This window comes from Aquarana catesbeiana, linkage group LG10 (assembly GCF_042186555.1).
Source record: "Aquarana catesbeiana isolate 2022-GZ linkage group LG10, ASM4218655v1, whole genome shotgun sequence".
In the NCBI taxonomy this organism is placed as follows: Eukaryota; Metazoa; Chordata; class Amphibia; order Anura; family Ranidae; genus Aquarana; species Aquarana catesbeiana.
Window position 1 is genome coordinate 220,531,408 of NC_133333.1, and position 21,580 is coordinate 220,552,987.

Sequence of the window (21,580 nt, forward strand, 5' to 3'; positions counted from 1 at the left end):
CACCATCCAATGTTTTGTGGTTTCACCATCATATGAACTTCATTCACCATATAATCATTTGAACTTGCATTTGGTCGTTTAGCGACTTTCTACATTTTTGCACTTGGCACTTTAACTGCTTGCCGCCCGCCCACTGTCAAATGACGGCAGGGTGGTACGGCTCTTGTTCTGGGACGCCGTCATATGACGGCGTCCCAAAATGGGTGCTCTTGCGCGACCATGTTGCTAGGACGCGACCCCGATCTCTGTAAAGAGCCGCGTCCGCGGCTCTTTAACCATGTGATCGGCTGTGTCAAATCACAGCCAGTCACATGTAAACAAGGAAGTGCCAGTAACTGACAGAGTGTGTGGTATGGAGAGCCGATCAGTGGCATCTCCATGCAGGAGGATCTCTAGGAAGGTAATCAGGGCACTGATCATCAGTGCCCTGATTACAATATTGCAATATAGTGTCACAAATCAGTGCCCACCCATGCCCACCAATGCCAGCTATCAGTGCCCAACAGTGGCAGCAATCAGTGCCCACCACTGCCCAAAAGTGCCACTAATCAGTGCCAGTCAGTGATGGTAATCAGTGCTGCCCATCAATGCCCATTACTGCTGTCAATCAATGCCACCCATCAATGCCCATCGGTACCGCCTATCCGTGCTGCCTATCAGTGCTCACCAGTGCCACCTATTAGTGCCACCTAACAGTGCCCATCAGTGCCACCTATCAGTGCCCATAAGTGCGGCATATTAGTGCCTCCTCATCAGTGCCCATAAGTGCCCCCTCATCAGTGCCCATAAGTGCCTCCTCATCAATGCCCACCAGTTCAGCCTACCAGTGCCCATCAGTGCTGCTCATCAGCGCACATCAATGAAGGCAAAAAATTACTTGGTTACAAAATTCACTGACAGAAAAAAAGTAAAAAACTTTTTTTTTTTTTTTAATTTTTTGGTCTTTTAAATTTTTTTTTTGTAAAAAATAAAAAACCCAGCAGTGATTAAATACCACCAAAAGAAAGCTCTATTTGTGTGAAGAAAATGATAAAAAATCTGTTTGTGTACAGTATAGCATGACCGCTCAATTGTCATTCAAAGTGCGACAGAGCTGAAAGCTGAAAAATGGCCTGGGCAGGAAGGGGGTGTAAGTGCCCTTGTAGGCAAGTGGTTAATTAAGCAACATGGTTTGATTAATGTATTGTATGATGTATTTTGCACACGATTTATATGCCAATATTTTGTTTTAGCGCTATACCACGTGTTATCTTTTGTTTTAATTTGTCGATTTTTGTGTTAACTGCTTAGATTTGTGTTTATGGTTAGCGCAATAATCTCACCCCATTCACATTCACCTTTTATTTTTCATGCCAAAAGCCACTTCGCCCCTCTCATTGGAGGATTCTCACCCCATCCAGTAGTTCTATCTAATATTCTGGGTTGAGTATCAGTTTTTTTCTTTCTCCCCTCATTTTTATTTGTTTTCGTTTCCCTCCTCCTGTGACGGAAATTATCAATAAGCACTTATTAAATAAAATGTGTTCAGGACACGCCGGCTTCTGATTAAAAAACACACAGCGGTAAATATCACGCCATCTAAATATACACTTTTGCTTTGGTGTGATAAGGTGACTTTCTTTAATTGGGGAGTAAACACGGCTCGGGCCTGGCGGAAGGTTTAATTAGCTGGGGCGGCGGGGGGAGGGCGCTCTCCTCCTGGATGGAGGTGTTTAATATCATATTAAGTTGCTCTCCAGCTTACTTCAAGTCTGTTTTACAGCTGGAAATTTCCAGAGAGTGTCTGCGTTGCATAATATCTTCCGGAATGTTCTGCAGAGACTTCCATCCTCTCATGGGGAGGGCAGCAGGTGAAGTGTTGGGGTACTGCAGATTCTCAGGAGCCACGAGCAACATTCTATTAGGAACATTTCTATTCTATTAGGAATACAGCCCATATACAGAAATACCTGTGACCTGGGCAGTATGCAGGTGGCATGTGTTGGGTTTTTTTTGGGAAAAGACAGAATTTTTCTGAAGAACAAAATTGATTAAATTGCTTGTCAGGGCTAGGTTCACACTAGCCCACACTGTGTTTCAATTGCGGGAATCGCATTGATACCCGCAGCCGAATTGCACTGCTCCTGTGAGATGCAGGGGGCTGCCGTTCCTTCTGAATGGCACCCCCATGCATCTCAGCCCACAGCGCGATCACTGGAACTGCAGGGAATCAAAAAGCCCATGCGGTTTCCCCGCAGCCACATTTTTAAAAAGATGCTTGAATGGGCTGCCATGCCCAAGCAAACATGGCCAACAGGCCCGCACTAGTGTGAACCAAGCCCGATGCCCAACCGTCATCTGCTGTCTGTGGTCTGGAGAAAAGGGAAAAAGGAGCTTATTGGTTGCAATATTTCCTTGGCCCTTCTACAGAACCAAATTGGAGACTTGGGGATGTGTAGTTCTTGGTGGTGTTCACAAATTTCTGACACAAATAACTCTCTGCTGCAGCTTCTCTTCTTGTGACTTGCTACAATGTTGTAGTCTGAACAGTGATCGAGAGGAGACTGAGGAAATGCTCCCTCCTGTCTGCAGCACACTGGTGACAACATCTCAGCCTAGGCAAATTTACTGACCGGAGCACAGGGACTTCTTTTTAATGCTAACTGATAGAGCTTTTCTAAAAATACTGCTACTGTATATTGAGAAAAGCTAGGAATATATTTATACTTACTTGTAAAGTTACTGACAGGTCCACTTTAAATCTCAACAGTGTTATGCTAACTCTTTCATCCAGTATACAAATATAAAAAAAGAAAAGCAGTGCAGAGAGCATCCATAGTGTAAAGGGTATTCAGCTTTCTTAGTAAAATAAATAGTAGAAGTGTGCCGAATGGAAATTTTGGTGCCAAAACCAAAAATTCAGGATGCACTTGGCCGAAACTGAAACCAAAAATGACAGTTTAAAAAAAAAAAAAAGTATATATATATATATATATATATATATATATATATATATATATATATATATATATAAGACACTTTGAAGCAAAATAAGGGTCAGTGCCCATCTGCAGCCTCACCATTGTCATCAATGCAGCCTGATCAATGCCCATCTGCAGCCTCACCATTGCCATCAACGCAGCAGCCTCACCATTGCCATTAACGCAGCAGCCTCACCATTGCCATCAATGCAGCAGCCTCACCACTGTCATCAGTGCAGCCTGATCGATGCCCATCTGCACCCTAGAGGGGACAGGGAGGGGGCGGCACAAGTGCCAACAGATTACATACAGTGAGAATCTCCAATAATAGACAGAACAGTGGTCCAATGGCGGCCCAGGAGACAGGACTTCTTATTACAGAGTCCGCCAAGTAAACAGGAGATTCTCACTGTATGTAATCTGACGGCGCTCGTCCCGCCCCCCTCCCTGTACCATCCGAGACAGCTAAAATTGAAGTATTGGCGTATAACACGCACACGCCATTTGCACCTGATTTTCAGGGTGAAAAAGTGCGTGTTATACGCCAATAAATACAGTATATATATATATATATATATATATATATATATATTATATTCGACTTTTTAATTAATATCATGAATTTAAATGAATATGACTTTATTGTCGGCCATTATCGGCACCTTTAGTGCAAGAAAAGCACAAGAAAAATGCATCCCTTTTAAATTCTATGTATGTCTGCACACTGGTCCCTTTGTGGTTCTGTTGTGTTAAAAAACCTTGCTTGCTGCATTTTTGGTCAGGTAAAAAAAAAAAACGCACCAAAAACGCACCTCCTCGTAGAAATGTATTTAAAATGCAGCAAGAATGCATCAGTAACGCACCCGCGTTATGTTTTTGATGTGGTTTTTGAGTTACTTGAGTCATAAGCACAGTAAAATCGCAGCGCAATCGCGTGTTTTCTGCGCCACTATCAGCACCTTTTCCCCTCTCGGCAAAATGCCGAAAACACAATTTTCAGCCGCCGAAATTTCGGTGCATCTCTAATAAATAGTATGTTGCACTCACAAAAGTGACACCAAGAGCACTGATAGATGGTTAGCCACTGTGCATATGTGTGTCTTACCTACATATAACTGAGGGTGTGGCATGTTGCATTATCTGTATATAGCTGGGTATGTGAGAAGGGTGCCTTTACCTACATATAACTGGGGGTGTGGTGTGGGGGGTGTGGCATGTTGCATTATCTATATATAACTGGGCATGTGAGAAGGGTGCCTTTACCTACATATAACTGGGGGTGTGCCATTACCTATATATAATTAGGCGTGTGGCAGGGTGTGTTTTTACCTACATAGAACTAGGGGTGTGTCTTTACTTGCATATAACTGAGGGTGTGGCTAGGGGTGTGTTTTTTAACTACATATACTGGGGTGGGGAGGCCGGAGGCAGAACTTCACTCTTCCCAATTAACATCGACTATTTGTAATCCTTATTATGCTAGCATTCATTAATAGATAGGAAAGTTTTTTCTTTTTTTTACATTTCTTTAGTTACTTCCTGGTTTCTGGCCTAGGCAAATAATGGTATACATCACAGGAGTCTTCAGGAGGGGAGGAGGTGCTTTCTCATCTAACCACACCCTCATTCTTTTATGCCTGAGCTAAGGGCAGATGGATTCCAGGAAGTCAATGCTACATGAATCATCTGCCCTTACTCAAGATGGTCGCAACCAGAAATGCTAGAGTATGTTTCTCTTATGCCCCGTACACACGATCAGAAATTCTGCCAGCAAAAGTCGGATGTGAGCTTTTGGTCAGAAATTTCGACAGTGTGTATGCTCCATCGGACTTTTGCTGGCAGAATTCCAGCCAGCAAAAGATTGAGAGCAAGTCCTTTATTTTTCGGTCGGAAAAAGTTCCTATTCAAAAATGCGTTCGTCTGTATGCAATTCAGACGCGCAAAAAATCACGCATGCTCGGAAACAATTCGACGCATGCTCGGAAGCATTGAACTTCATTTTCTTGGCTCGTCGTAGTGTCACCGCGTTCTTGACGGTCGAAAGTTCAGAGAACTTTTGTGTGACCGTGTGTATGCAAGGCAAGCTTGAGCAGAATTCCGTCGGAAAAACCATCCAAGTTTTTTCTGACGGAATTTCTGATCGTGTGTATGGGGCATTAGAGCTCATTCCCAATGATGTTGTGTTCCAGGCAATGTCCTGGGATCGCAGTGTTACCCTTATTCCAACCTCATCAGGCATTCATTATGGTTATTAGGGGCTGCGAGTGGGTGAATCCTGCATAATTAGAGGAAGGGTTTGGGTGGGTTACTCCAGTAAGTGGATAGGGTCTGTGTGGCCTGTGGGTGGGGTTAGCGGTGTCCCGGGGACGAGGACTGAAATATTACATTGCAGTTTGATGAATTGGGGTCACAGTACTATGTGTGATTAGTCAGTGTTCACATGGTAGAGAGGAAGGCACAATAAAGTACAACCACCATGAAGGGAAAGCAGAGCCTATGTATGTAATGATCGTTTTTGACCTCCTGTGTACAGAAATAATTACACAATGTACAAGTAAACGATGGGCAAAACACATGAACTGACACAGATAAGATTATCAACCTTCCCCATGTAGAGAACTTTATTTAGAAATACGGAGGATTCCCAGCAGTGACTCTGATTGGTGTGATGTTGGATTCTAAATGATGAAGAAATTCATGTTATATGTGGGATGTAGTTGGGCCGTGTGATGCTGCTGTGATAGCAAAGGGGGGAGGTGAGAATAGCTTGGGGTTATCTCCTATCTGCAGGAGGAATGCTGATGTCATTGATAAAGAGGAAGGTGATGAAACCCCCTCCACTGTATGATGGGGGAGATCCTACACAAACATCCCTCCTCTGTCTACATACGTGTGGCGTGTACAGCAGTAAGGGGAGATCCTGTACAAACATCCCTTCTCTGTTTACATACATGTTACATGTACAGCAGTTTTAGGTCTGCACCTTAGACTTCAGTGGCAGTGATGTTGTGTTCTGGGCGATATCCCAGGATCACAGTGTCACCCTTATTCCTACCTAATCAGGCATTCATTATGGTCATTAGGGGCTACGACTGCTGCATAATTAGAGGCAGGATTTGGGTGTGCCACTCCGATGGGGTCTGAGTGGACTGTGTCCCGAGCACAAGGACTGAGATATCGCATTGCAACTTGATGAATTGGTTCCACAGTACTATGTGTTAGAACTCTGTAAGCATGGTGGAGATTTGTGCTGAGAGGAAGGAACAATAAAGTATGACTACTGGGAAGGGAAAGCAGAGCTTATGTATGTAATGTCCACTTGACTTCCTGTGTACAGAGATAATTACACAATGTGTAAGTGGGGTGCGGCGGCCTTAACAGGTCCAGTCCAGGTGTGATGAAAAAACTTTTAATGAAAAATTGTAAAGACAGTTCACAATAAACACGGTGGGAAGGCAACCCAACTGGGAACACTCACAGGTCCCGCAGCATGTAGAGAGCAGGTTTGAGCAGTGTGTAGTGAGCGGCAGAATGCGGCCTGGTTGTCTCATGCCCAAGCAGGAAGCTATCCAGAGAAGTTGTAAACCCTACACTTTCCCTCCTCATCAGGAACATTTCCCTGCCTCTGGTTCTGTCCCTACCAGGTGGCGTACCTGTCCCTATTCTACCCACTCGCAAAATGCGTGCCAAGCCATGGAGCCACGGCTTTTAATAGGCTCTGCTTGACCCAAGATGGCTGCTAGAGTCATATGGAGTGGCAGCATCCAATTGGATAGCTTCCCCAGTGACCCAGTTAACCATAGAGGAATCATGTTCCTCTTGACTTCCTCTCCAACAACAGTGCCACTGTGGAAGAGTGCCACCTGCAGTGGAGAAAGTAGACTGCACCTGCTTACAAATGTATGAGTAAACAATGGGTAAAACACATGAACTGACACAGATAAGATTTTCGACCTTCCCGCTTCTGACAGAGAGTACAAGTGGCCGTTATAACATGCTTTACACAGACACGATCCACTGTAATCAACATCAGGAAGCCTGCCCTGAAAAATGCCATACAGTTTTTCTGGAGTGCATGCAGATATAAAGTGGCTGCACAAAGGCTGCAGGAGATCAGCAGCACTAAGATAGAACAAGGGATGAAAAATAGGATTTTATTTAAAATAGCGGGGTCTATTTATAATACACACTGCAATCAAAACAAATCAAGCACACACAATGTAAATCAAATGCCATACATTATAATTTACATCTATATTAAATGTGACAAATCCGTAGTTTGATTAGGAGAGAGCAATAGATGAATTTGTCTTTGACCCTTTGAGTGCTCCTTGGTGTTTGTGGTGGGGGGGGTCCCCCTGGGTGTCAATTGGGCATCTTACTAATATGCACTGACCAATAGAAATACCAAGATTGCACATCCTTTGGCATTAAAGTGGTACATAAAACTACTAACCCCATCCCTCCCCCTTTGTGCTGGCACAGGAAGAAGCTTTCAGAACATCACACCCAGCCCCATGACCCCCCACACACAGCAGGACACATTGTAATTTTCTATTTACTCCTATTGTGTCCTTTGTGGGAGATTTCATGTGTAAAAGTCAGCGAAGATTAAGCATAAATTAGGAGTAATGGCAGCAGCAGCGGCGGTGGTGCTGCACCGAGTGCTTTGCTTTAACTCACTTGATTGACTCTGTAATAGAATGCAGTGAAACTAAGTCTGATGGTGTGATTATCCGGCCTGAAGCCGCTGCGTAGGTGTCCGCCACATCTCTGCCGAGCTTTGCACGGCTCAAGTCATTTTCTTTATAGCCGGTTATCAGGTTTTTTTTTCCCTTTAATTTTCTGCAGCAGCTGACGACAGAGCAATAGTCTGCACTCATGTCTTCCTTGAGACGCTCTGCACACCTCTCACAAGTAGGCCCCTCAATAGATTGACGCGCGGCGGGGTTGTCTGTGAAGCGGCTCAGAGAATAATTGACCCCTGAGAGCTTCCAGAACAAAAAAATATAAAAAGCTCTGTGATTAAAAAGTTTGCTGCAGAAGTGGGAAAAAGGACACTTTGATATTGATATGTATTTTCATCCTGTACGATATCCTTCATCCGTCCTTTCTGAATCGTTCTGCCTTTCTTCTCAGTGCTGTGTGAGGGGTACAAAAAGGTATTCTGCCCCAGGAAGGACCCCAAGCAGAGTCAGGGGGAAAGCCACCATCAGAAGGATTAAAATGTTCACCTTGCAAAGTCTGAGATTAAAAACGTTTAGAATTTTTGTAACAATATTTCACTCCCATCATTTCTCTTCCTCATCTACTTATCCACCCCCATAATTTTCGTCTACTCCTATCATTTCCCTTCCCAATCTACTCCTATCATTTCCCTTCCCAATCACCTCTATCATTTCCCTTCCCAATCTACTCCTATCATTTCCCTTCCCAATCACCTCTATCATTTCCCTTTCCAATCTACCTCTATCATTTCTCTTCCCATCATTTCCTATAATTTCCCTTCCCAACCTACCCCTATAATTTCCCTTCCCATCATTTCCTATCATTTCCCTTCCCAATCCATTCCTATCATTTCCCTTCCCAATCTACCTCTATCATTTCTCTTCCCATCATTTCCTATTATTTCCCTTCCCAATCTACCTCTGTCATTTCCCTTCCCAATCCATTCCTATCATTTCTCTTCCCAATCTACTCCTATCATTTCCCTTCCCAATCTACCTCTATCATTTCTCTTCCCTTCATTTCCTATCATTTCCCTTCCCAATCTACTTCTGTCATTTCCCTTCCCAATCTACCTCTATCATTTCCCTTCCCAATCTACCTCTATCATTTCCCTTCCCAATCTACCTCTATCATTTCCCTTCCCAATCTACCCCCATAATTTCCCTTAATGTCCTTCCCCATCTACGCTAATCATTTCCCTTCCCATTGTAACTATTTACCCACATCATTTCCCTTCATTGCATACTCCATAATTTCCCTTTTTTAAATGTCCTTCCTTTCCCATGTACCTATCTACACCCAGGATTTCTCCTCCTCATCTACCTCATTCAATCTTTTCTCCCTGTACGCCAGCCATTGTTTCCTTTCCTCATGCATCCTTTCATTTCCTTTTCCCATCTCTCCCCATTGTCCCCCCCCCCCCAATGGATATGTTGGGGTTCACTTTATTACATATGGTGATTTTTTTCTGTTATCTGTTAACAACAACCAACAAAAGACCAATAAAAATGAAATAATGCAGCTGACTTGTTGCTGCTGTTCTATATAGTTCGAGTTACTTTTGCATCATGTCTTCACAGGGATAGATCCCCGACCCTAGGGGTGATGCCCTCATCTGGTGTCACTTCACTGCCAGAAGTAAATCGCTGATGCCGGCCATAGACAGAGCATTTTTCTTTCCTGCAACTGCAATAATTGCATGTAAAATCTAACAGGCTGGTTTTACCCACGTTGATTGATTGATCAGCTTGGGTACATTCAGCCTGCCCATACATGGTTCGAATCTCAGCCGGTTCAGCAGGAAATTTGAACCGTCTATGGGATGTGGAGTCACAGGCCTTCCTTCAGGGTGGCTCCTCTCACTGAGTGTATACAGGCATTCATATGTCACTTGGGATGTTACCACACAAAGTAATAATGTACTGATGTTTATTTGCAGGATCTTGCTGGCAGAGAGATCCTGAGTAAAAAACACAAGTTATGTTCCTTAAAGACCTTGCGTACAGGCGCGTAAATGTATATGCAAATACATGGGTATCCTTCTCGCTCTTCTAGCTGCCTGTGTTGCAATTTCTGCATATAATCTCTTATACTGTGTACTTGTGTATACATGTGTATGTAAGTGATTCATTTTTTGCCCTCAAGCGTAAAATATTCATTTTATTTTTTATTTTTTACAGCTCTGACTACATTGTTGCTTTACAAATCTTTAAAGCAGATGTGTGCATTGTCACTTAGACAAGAATACACCTGTGTTCAGATCTGTAAAAACAAAAATACACAACACAGCTATAAACATGACGTTTTTTGCGCTCGTTTGTAAGGGGCCTTTTCAGGGCGACAACAGGAGTGACACGTTAGGATTTGGGAGGCAGGGGGGATTTCACGGTTTTATGTTTTATTAGGAATTGCACTGTTTTATCGTGATACATTTTACTGTTTGCCTGGAGTTTTGCTATAACAGAATGTAACATCTTCTGTCTCATTAGTGGAAAGGAATGGGATTCATTTCACACTTTTCAGGATATGAAAGAGTTTGTCTTTTCTCTCTAGTAATTCATGTTTCTCTTTGCTCCTAGGTAAGTGCTGAGCTCTATTTCATCGCTGCTTTTCATGTGTCCACGGGGGGTGAGGTTGGCAGAGAGCGCTATATACAAAGCTGGGCCATGAAAGAATATCTCTGCCCCGGAGAGGGAACAGGGCTCAGCATGCCTGCAGGTACATGTGTGTGCGCGTGTGTGTATGCGTGTACATACTGTATGTGTGTTTTTATGTTTGTGTGTGTGTACATGTGTCATGTGTGTATATGTGTGGGCATGTGTATATATGCATGTACATGTGTCATATGCGTTCTATATTTGTGTGTGCACACAAGTGTATGTGTATTAATATATGTATATTATATAGAGTATAATCTGCGTGTGCTGATGTACCAGTCCCATTCACTTTGCCCAGGGAGCACACACATACTTACCAGTGTAAATCAAAATATTTCATTTTGTTGTAACCCGTAGCAACCAAACTTAACCCACACTCCATATAGAGCAATCAGAATATTGTTAACTGGTCGCACATCACAGCTTTCTACCTGAGTACATAGTCTTTCCCGGTGCTGGAGATCATCACTAGATATCAAATTAAATGAATAATCTATTAGCTTGTATCAGTCTAATATCAAACTCTTTTATGAAATAACAGATTCTTTTACATTATATCCAACTCTGTTACATTAGGCATTATTATAGTATATCTGTCCTTGTTATATTATACACTGTTATACTGTATTCCAAGAGACCTTGTTACATTATATCAGACTGTTACCTTGTTATATTATATCAGATACTATTATATTATCAGACCTTGTTTTATTATATCACACACTATGACACCAGACCTTATTCTATTATATCAGACCTTGTTGCATTATATCACACACTGTTATGTCAGACTAAGTTACAGTATCAGACCTTGTTATATTGTGCCAGACACTATTATATCAGACCTTGTTACCTTATATCAGACACTATATCAGACCTTGTTACATTATATCAGACACAATAATATCAGACCTTGTTACACTATATCACACTATTAAAGCAGACCTTGTTACATCATATCAGACACAATTATATTAGACCTTGTTACATTATATCACACAATTATATCAGACCTTGTTACATTATATTAGACCCTATTATATCAGACACTATTATATCAGATCTTGTTTTGATATCAGACCTTGTAACATTATATCAGACACAGATTCAGAAGTGTGACCAGAGCCTGTGTCTGTGGGGCCCGCTGGTGAGAAATTACGGTAATTTGGCAAAGTAACGGCTTGTGCATACAGGCCTCAGTTTGTATAGGAGCAGTGTGTCCAGCAAGCTGTTACAGAGCATTTGAGGCTTTCCCCAAGCTTCCAACAGCTTTCTTGAAGCCATCTTCAGCCTTTAGATGGTAAATATGGATCCTAAAATGAGTTCTGTAAATGTGTCCAAGCCACCATCCATCTTCAGCACTGCCAGGACCCAGGATGATAAGGCCAGATTGCCCCCTGTGAACTAATTCAGCGACACAGTAGCAGGCCTTGCCCTATTTGCACCCCCTCCTGCTAAAGTGCTCAAGATGGCCATCTCTTCTGTCTACCCATCGACTCTTCCATGTTTCAAACTTGTTGAAAACCTGATTAAGCTTTTTTTTTTAAAGAATTTCAGGCATGGTATGGTTTTACCTGGTCTTGCTTGGACCAATATAACTATGCATAAACCATACCTGGCCAATGCCCCTGGAAGGTAGAAAACACAGAAGCAGGTGCTACTACTCCAGTGATCTCCACTTGCTTCCGGGTCCTGTGCTGAGCGGTTGGCCTGCTGCATTATGAACATGAAACCCGATCTAAATGTGAATACCATTATGGTAAACTGAAAGCAAGAATTGCTTTCATGATGTTATTTTAATATAATGGTATATGTGTTATTTTAATATAATGGTATTTGCATTTAGATTAGTGTTAAAAAAAATCATATGACCAACAGAGCTCCTCCCTTATATTCCCATAGACAGCAATGGCAAAATGCTCCGCTGTCAGTCACAAAACTTTGAGCCATCCTGCATGATGTACAGAAGTGATGTGGGGCGGCTTGCTAAGCATGCGCAAACCAAGTGCCAATGCCAAACTCTGAATAGTGAACTGGCAGGATCACCAGGTAACCAGGAAATGTTATCTAAGGATATGAAAGGATAATATCTGCTTGTATGTGCTGTTATTTTTCCTCAAAATGTGGTGTGTGGTTGTACAACCCCAATTCCAACAAAGTTGAGATGCTGTGCAAAATCTACATAAAAACAGAATGCAATGATTTGTACATCTCATAAACCCATAAACCCATATTTTTTTCACACTAGAAAATAGAAAACATATCAAATATTTAAACTGAGAAAATGTACTATTTTAAGAAAAAAAAATAAGGTAATTTTGAAATTGATGGCAGCAACCTGCCTCAAAAAAGGTGGGACAGGGCCATGTTCACCACAGTGTAGCATCCCCTCTTTTTTTAACAACACTCTGTAAATGTCTGGGAACTGAGGAGACCAGTTTCTGTGTTTTTGGGACGCACGTCAGTTCAAATTTATGGCTCCTTTGTTTACATTGAGAAGATGAGCCACTGGTTGTTAAGGATGCAGCGGGTGCCGGCTCCTTAACAACCAGCTAGTGTTTGGTAAACACTGTGTGGCTAGACCAAGACTTATTTACCAATGTTTTTGTTTACTTTTATGTATTTCTGTGAATTGACTTTTAGGGAGGTTCATGCAGTATTTACCGAGCGTTTCTCCATTTTGCGGTAGATAATGCATAAATGTATAGTACGATTTTTTTTTTTATAGCATTAGTTATTTGGGTTACATGTGTCACATGACCCAAATATCTCATGCAATATCCTTCTGTGAATTGACCCCCTAGTGTGTCACCATTTGCTCTATCTATTGTGCCCAGTTTGAGAACATGACACATTTATCTGTATACAGAGCATTTTGGGAGGAGGGGACAGATTTGGAGGTTCTTGGGGGGTTGTAGTAGGTGCTCCCAACAGATATAGTACTGGTACTCTAGAGCAGACTAGCACTTCCAATTTTTCTCCATCTCAGTTTTCCGTTTTTCATATCTTTTTATTTCTGCTCTGTTTTATGCCGCCGCCCAGGATTAGGCGCACAGTTCCAACTGCCGAAAGGCGACTGGCATCTCCGTATTTCTAATTACACCATGATTAACCAATTAAATTCATCGTCATTATCCCTAATTATCATTATTAATTGCCCTGTCTGATTTAAATATGCAGTTATTCTAAATATCACGTTTGTTTTTAATGTTTTATGGAAACAAGTTGTCCTCCCCCCAACCCCAGGGAATTCTGTCACACAGCTATAGGGCCCTGAACAATCCCTCCCATAATTTATCTATTTGTCAGTGTGTACACTGGGGGGAGATTACTGCAGGTGACCTGCGAGTGTCAATGGGGGAGATACGGTAGGTGACCTGCTCATGGGGGATGTCTGAATTACTGTAGGTGACCTGTGGAAGGGGATGAAGGTATTGCTGCAGGAGACTTGTGGGTGGCAGTGGGGAAATTCCTGCAGGAGACCTGGGGATTGGGGAATTCCTGCGGGTGTCCTGAGGATTGGGGAATTCCTTCAGGAGACCTGCGGATGGCAATGGGGGAATGACGGCAGGAGACCTGAGGATTGGGGAATGAATGCAGAAGACCTGAGGATTGGGGAATTACTGCAGAAGACCTTAGGATTGGGGAATTGCTGCAGGAGACATGTGGGTGGCAATGGGGGAATGACTGCAGGAGACCTAAAGGATTGAGGAATTACTGCAGGAGACCTGAGGATTGGGGAATTGCTGCAGGAGACCTGAGGATTGGGGAATTTCTGCAGGAGAACTGAGGTTAGGAGAATTCCTGCAGGAAACCTGAGGATTGGGAAATTACTGCAGAAGACCTGAGGATTGGGGAATTCCTGCGGATAGGGGAATTACTGCAGGAGACCTGAGGATTGGGGAATTGCTGCAGGAGACCTGAGGATTGGGGAATTCCTGCAGGAGACCTGAGGATTGGGGAATTCCTGCATGAGACCTGAGGATTGGAGAATTACTGCAGTAGACCTGTGGATGGCAATGGGGGAATGACAGCAGGAGACCTAAAGGATTGGGGAATTACTGCAGGAGACCTGAGGATTGGGGAATTGCTGCAGGAGACCTGAGGATTGGGAAATTTCTGCAGGAGAACTGAGGTTAGGAGAATTCCTGCAGGAGACCTGAGGATTGGGAAATTACTGCAGAAGACCTGAGGATTGGGGAATTCCTGCGGATAGGGGAATTACTGCAGGAGACCTGAGGATTGGGGAATTCCTGCAGGAGACCTGAGGATTGGGGAATTCCTGCGGATTGCGGAATTACTGCAGGAGACCAGAGGATTGGGGAATTGCTGCAGGAGACCTGAGGATTGGGGAATTGCTGCAGGAGACCTGAGGATTGGGGAATTGCTGCAGGAGACCTGAGGATTGGGGAATTGCTGCAGGAGACCTGAGGATTGGGGAATTACTGCAGGGGACCTGAGGATTGGGGAATTACTGCAGGAGATCTGAGGATTGGGGAATTCCTGCGAATTGGGGAATTACTGCAGGAGACCTGAGGATTGGGGAATTGCTGCAGAAGACCTGAGGATTGGGGAATTGCTGCAGGAGACCTGAGGATTGGGGAATTCCTACAGGAGACCTGAGGATTGTGGAATTCCTGCGAATTGGAATTTCTGCAGGAGACCTGAGGTTAGGAGAATTCCTGCAGGAGACCTGAGGATTGGGAAATTACTGCAGAAGACCTGAGGATTAGGGAATTCCTGCGGATAGGGGAATTACTGCAGGAGACCTGAGGATTGGGGAATTGCTGCAGGAGACCTGAGGATTGTGGAATTCCTGTGAATTGGGGAATTTCTGCATGAGACCTGAAGATTGGGGAATTGCTGCAGAAGACCTGTGGGTGGCAATGGGGGAATGACTGCAGGAGACCTAAAGGATTGAGGAATTACTGCAGGAGACCTGAGGATTGGGGAATTGCTGCAGGAGACCTGAGGATTGGGGAATTTCTGCAGGAGAACTGAGGTTAGGAGAATTCCTGCAGGAGACCTGAGGATTGGGAAATTACTGCAGAAGACCTGAGGATTGGGGAATTCCTGCGGATAGGGGAATTACTGCAGGAGACCTGAGGATTGGGGAATTGCTGCAGGAGACCTGAGGATTGGGGAATTCCTGCAGGAGACCTGAGGATTGGGGAATTCCTGCATGAGACCTGAGGATTGGAGAATTACTGCAGTAGACCTGTGGATGGCAATGGGGGAATGACAGCAGGAGACCTAAAGGATTGGGGAATTACTGCAGGAGACCTGAGGATTGGGGAATTGCTGCAGGAGACCTGAGGATTGGGAAATTTCTGCAGGAGAACTGAGGTTAGGAGAATTCCTGCAGGAGACCTGAGGATTGGGAAATTACTGCAGAAGACCTGAGGATTGGGGAATTCCTGCGGATAGGGGAATTACTGCAGGAGACCTGAGGATTGGGGAATTCCTGCAGGAGACCTGAGGATTGGGGAATTCCTGCGGATTGCGGAATTACTGCAGGAGACCAGAGGATTGGGGAATTGCTGCAGGAGACCTGAGGATTGGGGAATTGCTGCAGGAGACCTGAGGATTGGGGAATTGCTGCAGGAGACCTGAGGATTGGGGAATTGCTGCAGGAGACCTGAGGATTGGGGAATTGCTGCAGGAGACCTGAGGATTGGGGAATTACTGCAGGGGACCTGAGGATTGGGGAATTACTGCAGGAGACCTGAGGATTGGGGAATTCCTGCGAATTGGGGAATTACTGCAGGAGACCTGAGGATTGGGGAATTGCTGCAGAAGACCTGAGGATTGGGGAATTGCTGCAGGAGACCTGAGGATTGGGGAATTCCTGCAGGAGACCTGAGGATTGTGGAATTCCTGCGAATTGGAATTTCTGCAGGAGACCTGAGGTTAGGAGAATTCCTGCAGGAGACCTGAGGATTGGGAAATTACTGCAGAAGACCTGAGGATTAGGGAATTCCTGCGGATAGGGGAATTACTGCAGGAGACCTGAGGATTGGGGAATTGCTGCAGGAGACCTGAGGATTGTGGAATTCCTGTGAATTGGGGAATTTCTGCATGAGACCTGAAGATTGGGGAATTGCTGCAGAAGACCTGAGGATTGGGGAATTGCTGCAGGAGACCTGAGGATTGGGGAATTCCTGCGAATTGGGGAATTACTGCAGGAGACCTGAGGATTGGGGAATTACTGCAGGAGACCTGAGGATTGCAGGATTACCTGCAGGAGACCTGAGGATTGGGGAATTCCTGCGGATAGGGGAATTACTGCAGGAGACCTGAGGATTGGGGAATTGCTGCAGGAGACCTGAGGATTGGGGAATTCCTGCAGATTGCAGAATTACTGCAGGAGACCAGAGGATTGGGGAATTGCTGCAGGAGACCTGAGGATTGGGGAATTACTGCAGGAGACCTGAGGATTGGGGAATTACTGCAGGGGACCTGAGGATTGGGGAATTCCTGCAGGAGACCTGAGGATTGTGGAATTCCTGCGAATTGGGGAATTACTGCAGGAGACCTGAGGATTGGGGAATTGCTGCAGAAGACCTGAGGATTGGGGAATTGCTGCAGGAGACCTGAGGATTGGGGAATTGCTGCAGGAGACCTGAGGATTGGGGAATTACTGCAGGGGACCTGAGGATTGGGGAATTACTGCAGAAGACCTGAGGATTGGGGAATTCCTGCAGGAGACCTGAGGATTGTGGAATTCCTGCGAATTGGGGAATTACTGCAGGAGACCTGAGGTTTGGGGAATTGCTGCAGGAGACCTGAGGATTGGGGAATTCCTGCAGGAGACCTGAGGATTGGGGAATTCCTGCGAATTGGGGAATTACTGCAGGAGACCTGAGGATTGGGGAATTGCTGCAGGAGACCTGAGGATTGGGGAATTCCTGCAGGAGACCTGAGGATTGTGGAATTCCTGTGAATTGGGGAATTACTGCAGGAGACCTGAGGATTGGGGAATTGCTGCAGGAGACCTGAGGATTGGGGAATTTCTGCAGGAGAACTGAGGTTAGGAGAATTCCTGCAGGAGACCTGAGGATTGGGAAATTACTGCAGAAGACCTGAGGATTGGGGAATTCCTGCGGATAGGGGAATTACTGCAGGAGACCTGAGGATTGGGGAGATGCTGCAGGAGACCTGAGGATTGGGGAATTCCTGCAGGAGACCTGAGGATTGGGGAATTCCTGCAGGAGACCTGAGGATTGGAGAATTACTGCAGTAGACCTGTGGATGGCAATGGGGGAATGACAGCAGGAGACCTAAAGGATTGGGGAATTACTGCAGGAGACCTGAGGATTGGGGAATTGCTGCAGGAGACCTGAGGATTGGGGAATTTCTGCAGGAGACCTGAGGATTGCAGGATTACCTGCAGGAGACCTGAGGATTGGGGAATTCCTGCGGATAGGGGAATTACTACAGGAGACCTGAGGATTGGGGAATTGCTGCAGGAGACCTGAGGATTGGGGAATTCCTGCAGATTGCAGAATTACTGCAGGAGACCAGAGGATTGGGGAATTGCTGCAGAAGACCTGAGGATTGGGGAATTCCTGCGGATAGGGAAATTACTGCAGGAGACCTGAGGATTGGGGAATTCCTGCAGGAGACCTGAGGATTGGGGAATTCCTGCGGATTGCGGAATTACTGCAGAAGACCAGAGGATTGGGGAATTGCTGCAGGAGACCTGAGGATTGGGGAATTGCTGCAGGAGACCTGAGGATTGGGGAATTGCTGCAGGAGACCTGAGGATTGGGGAATTACTGCAGGAGACCTGAGGATTGGGGAATTCCTGCGAATTGGGGAATTACTGCAGGAGACCTGAGGATTGGGGAATTGCTGCAGAAGACCTGAGGATTGGGGAATTGCTGCAGGAGACCTGAGGATTGGGGAATTCCTGCAGGAGACCTGAGGATTGGGGAATTCCTGCGAATTGGAATTTCTGCAGGAGACCTGTGGTTAGGAGAATTCCTGCAGGAGACCTGAGGATTGGGAAATTACTGCAGAAAACCTGAGGATTAGGGAATTCCTGCAGGAGACCTGAGGATTGCGGAATTCCTGCGGATAGGGGAATTACTGCAGGAGACCTGAGGATTGGGGAATTGCTGCAGGAGACCTGAGGATTGTGGAATTCCTGTGAATTGGGGAATTTCTGCAGGAGACCTGAAGATTGGGGAATTGCTGCAGGAGACCTGAGGATTGGGGAATTGCTGCAGGAGACCTGAGGATTGGGGAATTCCTGCAGGAGACCTGAGGATTGGGGAATTCCTGCGAATTGGGGAATTACTGCAGGAGACCTGAGGATTGGGGAATTACTGCAGGAGACCTGAGGATTGCGGAATTACCTGCAGGAGACCTGAGGATTGGGGAATTCCTGCGGATAGGGGAATTACTGCAGGAGACCTGAGGATTGGGGAATTGCTGCAGGAGACCTGAGGATTGGGGAATTCCTGCAGATTGCGGAATTACTGCAGGAGACCAGAGGATTGGGGAATTGCTACAGGAGACCTGAGGATTGGGGAATTACTGCAGGAGACCTGAGGATTGGGGAATTACTGCAGGGGACCTGAGGATTGGGGAATTCCTGCAGGAGACCTGAGGATTGTGGAATTCCTGCGAATTGGGGAATTACTGCAGGAGACCTGAAGATTGGGGAATTGCTGCAGAAGACCTGAGGATTGGGGAATTGCTGCAGGAAACCTGAGGATTGGGGAATTGCTGCAGGAGACCTGAGGATTGGGGAATTACTGCAGAAGACCTGAGAATTGGGGAATTCCTGCAGGAGACCTGAGGATTGTGGAATTCCTGCGAATTGGGGAATTACTGCAGGAGACCTGAGGTTTGGGGAATTGCTGCAGGAGACCTGAGGATTGGGGAATTCCTGCAGGAGACCTGAGGATTGTGGAATTCCTGCGAATTGGGGAATTACTGCAGGAGACCTGAGGATTGGGGAATTGCTGCAGAAGACCTGAGGATTGGGGAATTACTGCAGGGGACACTGAGGATTGGAGAATTACTGCAGGAGACCTGAGGATTGGTGAATTACTGCAGGGGACCTGAGGATTGGGGAATTCCTGCAGGAGACTTGAGGATTGTGGAATTCCTGCGAATTGGGGAATTACTGCAGGAGACCTGAGGATTGGGGAATTGCTGCAGGAACCTGAGGACTGGGGAATTCCTGCAGGAGACCTGAAGATTGTGTAATTCCTGCAAATTTGGGAATTACTGCAGGAGACCTGAGGATTGTGGAATTGCTGCAGGAGACCTGAGTATTGTGGAATTCCTGCTAATTGGGAAATTACTGCAGGAGACCTGAGGATTGGGGAATTCCTGCAGGAGACCTGAGGATTGTGGAATTCCTGTGAATTGGGGAATGGCTGCAGGAGACCTGAGGATTGGGGAATTACTGCAGGAGACCTGAGGATTGGGGAATTGCTGCAGGGGACACTGAGGATTGGGGAATTGCTGCAAGAGACCTGAGGATTGGGGAATTACTGCAGGGGACCTGAGAATTTTGGAATTACTGCAGGAGACCTGAGGATTGGGGAATTACTGCAGAAGACCTGAAGATTGGGGAATTACTGCAGGTGACCCAAGGATTGGGGAATTACCACAGGAAACCTGAGGATTGGGGAATGACTGCAGGAGACCTGTGAATGTCAATGGGGGGATGACTGCAGGAGACAAGGGGATAGGAGAATTACTGCATGTGACCTGAGGATGGGGATAGGAGAATTGTTGCAGAATACCTGCAGATGGGAATGACAGATCTACTGCAGGTGATCTGTGGATGTTGATGGGGGAGAGGGGTCAGATCTCTATTGTGAGTAGTTTGAACCATTATAAAGCTGTGTTGTGATTGGATTAAATACTACATGGCTCTGAGGGGAGCAAGCCATATACACATTCTGATACATCTTATTCCTGGGAAGACTTTATGAATTTCCTCTAATTAGATGAATTTATAATTATGTATGCTTTATGTATTCATCTATGTTCCTTCTCCAACATACAATCATGTATCAATCAGTGGGTGACAATTAGTAATCAGTGTTACCTCTGGGGTCCTGTCAGGGAGGATGTGTATTCATTCATTATGTGGTTTTATAGAATACAAGGAGATCTATTATTACACTGGTAAAAGGTGAATCTGTGGAATGTAATAGATTTATGTTACGTTGTATTCGTTGTCCTTATTAACCACTGAGCCACCAAATCGTTCTGTTAGAGAGTTGTGGTTTTCCTGTGGTGCCCTTTGGGTTGGCCTTGTTTGTGTGTGGTAATGGTGAGTGCTGTCGTGGAGTGAACATTTGGGGGGTTCAGGCTGCGTAGTCAGAGGTGAGGGCACCAGGCATAGATGAGAAGGGGGGAGTATGCCACCTAGCGTCCAGATTCACTTATTACACACAGCACAGTGCGGCTCGAGTGCTAGATAATTAAATATTTCACCTATTATAGACTTTGTCATTTAAAATTTAGGTTTGTCTTTAGTCATTTTTAGGCTACACATAGGAAATCAAACCAAGAACTACATACATAAATATTTTAAAGGCCTAATAAATGAAAATAGAAATAAAATATCTACCTGGTGGCTTGTCGCAGCTATCTGAGAATGACCAATGGATATGAGACAATCTGATATGAGGTCAGGGTGCTGCCTTGTGCGCACGGTCACTGTTCACACTGCCGCCTCCAGCAGCTGCGATTCATTAAGCTGCACTGGAACTCTTTTATGGTCGGAATCTAAAAAGGGAATTGCAGAGCTTTGTTCATTTTACAATCTGATACAAGGAAACCTTTTCCTACATCTAAAATTGTTGACATGTCATTTTTATGATTGGATCATTTATGAGTCCAGCACACATTGAGCTGTCTGTATTGATCATCCTGAATTTGTACAGTTTGTAAGACGTGTGATTCCCAGAGAAATGTTTGTTCTACGACTATGTGTGAGATCCGTCTCCTCACTAATGACACCTGACCCTCCATCTGTAGACCCCAAAATAATTGTCATTTTCCCACCGATTCCTGCCAATCGGGAGTGAAACCATCTCGATTATCTCTAAAGAACTCTTGTTTTCCCCAGTATTTTTCTCTGTGTTCTGCTAATGAGACTGGGAAGCAATTAGTGTACAATGAATGTAAATGAGGCTCTTTGCCTGCATGCTGATAGCAAGGCCCAGTGTCAAACCACTCCAATCCACAGCAAAGAAAATAAGA

At 45.0% G+C, this 21,580-nt stretch overlaps 1 protein-coding gene across 3 annotated transcripts in view; it reads left to right on the forward strand.

The window, feature by feature from the left end:
• NTM (neurotrimin) overlaps nt 1-21,580 on the forward strand; it is a 1,068,699-nt gene that overhangs the window by 308,428 nt on the left and 738,691 nt on the right. Inside the window, exon 1 of one of the 3 annotated variants that reach the window (XM_073603338.1) lies at nt 10,340-10,406. The exons of the other annotated variants lie outside the window; for them this stretch is intronic. Coding sequence (XP_073459439.1) covers nt 10,355-10,406 — 52 coding nt within the window. The 5' untranslated portion in view covers nt 10,340-10,354. Of the gene's footprint in view, nt 1-10,339; nt 10,407-21,580 lie in introns of those variants that run through there. 3 annotated transcript variants of the gene reach the window in all.